Source organism: Anomalospiza imberbis, unplaced genomic scaffold, assembly GCF_031753505.1.
Source record: "Anomalospiza imberbis isolate Cuckoo-Finch-1a 21T00152 unplaced genomic scaffold, ASM3175350v1 scaffold_127, whole genome shotgun sequence".
Classification (NCBI taxonomy): Eukaryota; Metazoa; Chordata; class Aves; order Passeriformes; family Viduidae; genus Anomalospiza; species Anomalospiza imberbis.
Window position 1 is genome coordinate 107,268 of NW_027099667.1, and position 5,796 is coordinate 113,063.

Consider the following 5,796-nt stretch of genomic DNA (forward strand, 5'->3'; position numbering starts at 1 on the left):
CGTTGCCACGATCAGAGGCGTCAGGCTGGAGGTCGGCTCGGCGGAGGTTACAAACGGATGCTGCCCAAAGAGAAAAAGAAGAAATTAATTTCTACTTACCTCCCAGGCTGAAACAGGCTTTCTCTGGCAACAAGAAAGATACAGAAAGGAGGGCATTCTGTGCACCTCTGTCTCCACATCCAGGACCTTGCTACATGGGGCCAACATGGCTCCCAATCCCACAAATCCATTAATTCAGATGTCTTCAGCTGAAGGAGATTTGGTCTAGGTGACCTTGAAAGGCTCCTTCCAACCCATCCTAGGCCAGGATTCTCCTCTCTTTTCCTTTGAAAAGCCCCCCAGACTGGAGATTCTTAGGAGCGGGGCCCATCCGAGGCCTTGGACTTGAGCAGATGAGGAGCCCCTGGCAGTGGGTGGCTGGCGCATCCGGCAGCCGCTTTGCCTTTTACCTGCAGAAGTTCCTGGGCAGACCAGCGCCTGTCCTCGTCCGTCTCCAGGCAGCAGTGCAGAAAGTCTCGCAACCAAGCGGACTGTTGCCTGGGGTTCTGCAGCTTCGGGCTGCCCCTGGTGCTTATCAGCTGTTGAACCTAGAGCAGAAGGAAATGCCACGCTCTACCTGCCTCTTTCACACCCCAAACTGCTCACACAGACCCCACCGGACAAGCTCCGCTCTCCAGTGGCTCTTTACTCCCTGCCCGAGGGTGGCAGATACCTTTCCTGCCCCTACTAAAAGAACCCAAAGCCCGAGGCAGCCATAGCCAGTCCAATATGCAAAGGCTCTTGCCTTGGCCCCTGATTTCATTGGCTGATGGAATTAGGAGCAACTCCATCAGCAAAAGCACCCTTTGCTTCTCTGAGCACTGACACCAGCTCTACAGGCGATGCGGAAGACAGACTTTTATCTAACTCTACTATTTCCAAGGATTATTCCATCAAATGCAGCTCAGCACTGCTCACTGCTCCCTTAGGCAAAGCTTCCATCAAGCAAAAGGCATCGTGAGGTTTTGGTGCAGTTCGTGATCAAATGCCAAGGGGATAATCTGGACAAGAAGCACGAGAGACTATGCAGCCTGGAACCCGTCATTTTCAGCTGCTAGCAAGCTTCCCAAGCAGAAGAATGGGAGCAGATTTTGTCCGAGTGACAGCAGTATCTGAGAGTAGTTGCAGCGTACCGTGCGGGAGGTCATCATCAGGTAAGGAGGCGCTCCTTCCACCATCTCCATCCCCACAATGCCAAAGGACCAGATGTCCACTTTGGGGCCATAGGGCTTCCTGCTGAAAATTTCTGGCGCCATCCAGTAAGTTGTCCCAACAGCCGATCTCCGTTTGCTCTGCTCAGCGGTGAGCTGAGCAGAAAGGCCAAAGTCAGCTGAGGAGAAAAAAACCACTCTGATCAAGCCAGCGTGAATTAGGGAAGCCAACAAAAGAATTCCCCACGGTACCAATGTCCAAGAAGGCAGTGTGGAATCCCAGCTGCAAAGGGGCCCTGCTGCCATTCCTCAGGCCTGCAGCCGAGGAAATACGGAATTGGCCACTTAGCAAAAGCCCCCAGTTTCAGGCAGTGGCTTTTAGTCCCCTGAAGCTATTAGACTGCAACTGCCTTGCTTGGGAAGGATCACACACAAGCCAAAGGCACCCCCTACCCCTTCTTCCCAGCAACACCTCCCTGCGCCTTGTGGCTGTGCTCTGCGCTCACAGCAGGGCAGCCTGCACTGCCACGGGCATCAGGGAACCGGCAGTCACCCAAAGGCAGCCCCACACCGCAGCCCGCCACGGCTGAGCCTGGCCAACAACACCCACCCAACTTGACAGATCCGTCCAAGCCCAGGAGAATGTTGTGGCTTTTGACGTCTCGGTGGATCACTTGCTTGGAGTGAAGGAAATCCAGGCCTTGCAGGCACTGAGAGAGGAAAAAGCAACACGAGCCTAAGTGGATTTCGTCCCACAAGCAGGGAAGTGGCACATCTGACTTCCTGGGGGATGGTGAGCCATGGCAAGACAGGCTGCTGGCAAAGGCAGCAGAGCCTGCTGCTCCAACACGAGGACAGCAGTGCTTTTCTAAGTGCGGGTGTGTTTGCTTTTGAAAGAGAAAGGGCAATTGTTCCTCTGGCCAGTGTCCTGCAAACACAGACTCAAGAAGCACTGCTGCCGTGGCTGTACTCTCTCCAGCCAGACAACAGTGGCTGCTTTTGCCAACACCACGTTGGCTGCCAGGCTCTCCTTTCAGGCTGAGCTCTGTGAGAGTCCTGCGAGTATCTCTTTGTCTTTGCCACTTGCTTGACATGGTGCCAGCAGCACCTTTGCTCTTAGGAAGGAATGCGGAAGGAATGGGAAGGAACGCAGCGCACACAGGCTCCAGGCAAGTGTTTAGAGAGGCAAAGACAAACACACTAGAAGAAGGGCAGGGACACTGGCAGGCACTTCCGATGCTCTTGCTACTGCCAGTTATAAGAGAAAGGCAGAAAGGAAGCTCGGAAGGTGAAATCTCTCCTCTCCTTATCACCCATTTGGAAGGACCATCCCGACCAAGCCGTGGGAAGCACAAGCGCCATCCCTTACCTCCCGAGAGACAGCTGCTATCTCTCCTTCTGCCATACAAATCTCCCTAATGACATCGTGTAAAGAACCTCCGTCCATGTACTCCATCACCAGCCAGACTTCCTCGTCCACCAGGTAGCTGAAGGGAGGAAACAACAGCCTGGAGATGAATGCGTGCACTTCCTGATGGATTCTCCTTCCTGTGTCTCTCTCAGAAGAAGACAGGAGGAAGTCAATAATCATTCGCTATGCTCTCCAGGGCTTGAACTCAATCTACAGTGTTTTGTCAGCACATAAGACCCGTGGGAAAAAAAATCAAATGCCAAACCAAACAAAACAATGTGGACAGAGGACAGGAACTTTGAGGCTGTTGGCTCAAGAAAGACAGGGCCAAGTCCGCTCTTTGAAAGCACACGTCAAACTAGGTATGCCAGCAAAGATTAATGCAGCCCCAATGCAATCTCCTCCCAAGACGCTGTCGATCAGTCCAGAAACAGGAATTAACAGCTCCATCCTCTGTCAACTCCATCCTCTGCCAGTGGTTGAACCGCTGCCTTGCAGGATGTGGATGACCTTTCATGGCAGAACAGCAGAACCACTCACCTGTCTAGAAAGGTCACAAGATTGGCGTTCTTATTGCCACGCATGACCTGGATTTCATTCAGGCACAGTTCACTGCTGCTCTCTTCCAGGAGACTAATTTTCTTTATGGCCACCTACAACGACATGGAAAACCGTGAACCAAAGTCTGTGGCGCAGGACCACAAGGGGAAGACGGAGACAGTGATTATGGGATGATGGAGCTGGGCTGGGCCAAACCGCCTTGCGGCTGGACATCAGACCGCTTGCTTGGGCACCTCCCAGGACAAAGAGCCAGATACCCTTTGCCTTGTAAACCTGGGAGAAACATGGTCTAAGCTCTCCACCGCAAAGCTCTAACAACACAGGCTGTGCCCACAGTCTTCCCCCAGGGCCTTACTTTATCATCCCCATTTTCATTCACACACCCCTTGCAAGCAGGAAGCCATTTTGTGCCGGTAAGAATGGAGCAAAACTGCTGGGAAACCTTTGGCACTTCTAGGGGGCTTGATCATTACTCCAGCAACCACTGGCATTCTCCATTGCACAAGAACAAAGCAAACCCTTGCAGACATGACAGATAAAATGCCGTCCTAAAACAGCACTGCAGAAGCTGTGGCGCTGCTTGACGCTTACCTCTTCTCCTGTGGCAGTCTCCACTGCCATGCACACCGTGCCAAAACCCCTAGAAACAAAAGAGCAGCAGAGAAAGAAGAAGTCCTTTAGTCCCTGCAAGTGCAGGACACCGCGGTCCAACCGCGGAAAAAAAGTCCCGGGGCAAACAGTAAATGGAACACGACAGATTCTCGTCTGGGTCTTTTCTCCCTTTTCTCTTTCTGTATCTGTGCATGTGTGGGATTTTTCCAGGCACATGCCGGTTCGGCCTTCTCACACCTCTCCTTGGAGTCTATCTGCCAAATTCAAGCACCACCACTGAGGCCTTCTGAGAAGTCTGAAGCCATGTAAGAGCCATTGGAGGAAAGCCTCCAGACACAGATCCTTTCTCCAGCTTCCAAGGAAAATAGTGTCCAGCCACAGCCTGCAGCCACAGCTGGAGCAGGCAAAGGCTTCCACTGTTGCGCACACAAATGGAGAAGTACTCAAAATAGAGGATCCTTAGACGGCTGTGTTCTGGGTCCAGAGCCATTGGCAGCTGCTTCTCTTTGGTGCACCAGACACAGGAAGGGCTCTACTTTTCTGGCCACTTCAGCTATAAATGCTGACCAGTACTTAGAGATCATCAGGCATCATCTTAACGCAGTGTCTGAACAGCTTTGGAGCTTGCCTGCTGTCACTCTGGGGAGGTGTGACACCAGCAAAATGCACCGCCCCCCGCTGTGAAGAAGGAGCTGTGGCTGCACTCACCCTTTGCCAATCGTTTCCAGTTCTGTGTACTTAGCCTCAGGATCTCCCTCGCTCACCAGCATCTCTGTAAAAATCCCAAGGAAAGATGTTCACTTCAGAAGAGGTCCCACCCTGCAGCAGATCAGAAAGGCAGCCCCACTGTCTGGGACACTCTGCCCTTTCAACTCAGTCAGCCTGGAAACACCACCACCACCACAACCAAAACCACCACCACCACCACCACCACCACCACCACCACCACCTCAAAAACAACAGCAGCAAGACAAGCAGCCCTGCAGCACAGATGGCCTGCCCAAAACTAGAAGTCTACACTAAAATCTAAGCACATCGAGAAACAGTCAGAGGAGACAGGGATCAGAAAACTGCAACCAGGAGAAGTGATTGTTGTCTACAAACATTAAGGGCAGCAGGAAAAACAAAACCTTTCTGTTCTTGGCCATGAACACTCTGTGACATTCAACAAAAGCTTTCATCCTTGCAAACATCCAAGGCATCTTGGGTTCTGGAATCAATTCTTATCAACAGCTGCCCTTTCCAGAACAGGAAGAATATTGCAAAGTGCTTCCAGCAGAGCCGAGATCTCCAGCTTTAAGCAGGACTTTGCCTAAACAATGCCCCTCTGCCTTTCAAGAGCAGCAGCTTATGTTATACCCTACTGTGATGGGCCTCAGGAATGAGGTCCCTCAGCCTTTAGGCCAGGCTAAGTTCTGAAGATGACCTTGGCTGTGCCCCACAGGAGCTGGGCCCCACAGGAGCTCCTTGAGGCCTACTCATTCGCTAGGTCACAGCCTCCTGCTCAGCCAGAAACAACCTCTGTTTTCTTTTTGGCATAGAGGGAAGCTCAGGCAAAGCCAAACCAGGCCCAGCTGCCCTCAGAGGCAGGAGCAACACCCCAGGGACCCCTCACCACCTCAAAGCACAACAGCAGGTCCTGTGTGGAGGCCACAGGACCTGGCACTCAGCTGAGGAGGAGCAGGAGGTGGGACAGCTCTTGCTGACACACGCACACACAAGGCACTGCTCCGGCGGACAAGGATCACAAAGCACATACTCAGCATGGCCAGGCACTTGTCCTCTGTCCTCTCTCCCAGCTGCTCTCTGCTGCCAGAGGAACCAGTCGTGCTCCAGCTGCTGCCAGAGGAACTAGTCGTGCTCCAGGTGCACGAGCTGCTCAGGCTTGAGTTTCCAGCTTGGGGACTGGAGGCTTCTTCAGGGCCTTCAGCTGCAGCTCGTGCAGGTACCAGGACACAGGAGGTGGAGCTCTGGGACAAGAAATTCATTTGGGTCACAAACATGCCTGCACGTCGGAGGTGC

At 52.9% G+C, this 5,796-nt stretch overlaps 1 protein-coding gene across 1 annotated transcript; it reads right to left on the bottom strand.

The window, feature by feature from the left end:
- Positions 1 to 4,627, bottom strand: LOC137466021 (serine/threonine-protein kinase PAK 3-like; the record flags this gene model as incomplete). The annotated part of the gene is made up of 8 exons (XM_068177965.1): positions 4,483 to 4,627; positions 3,754 to 3,802; positions 3,142 to 3,254; positions 2,560 to 2,677; positions 1,801 to 1,900; positions 1,173 to 1,369; positions 450 to 587; positions 1 to 60 (listed from the first exon to the last, which is right to left on the bottom strand). Coding segments are annotated over exons 1-8 (837 nt in total), but the record flags the coding sequence as incomplete, so codon positions are not given.
- Positions 4,628 to 5,796: the final 1,169 nt, after the last annotated feature.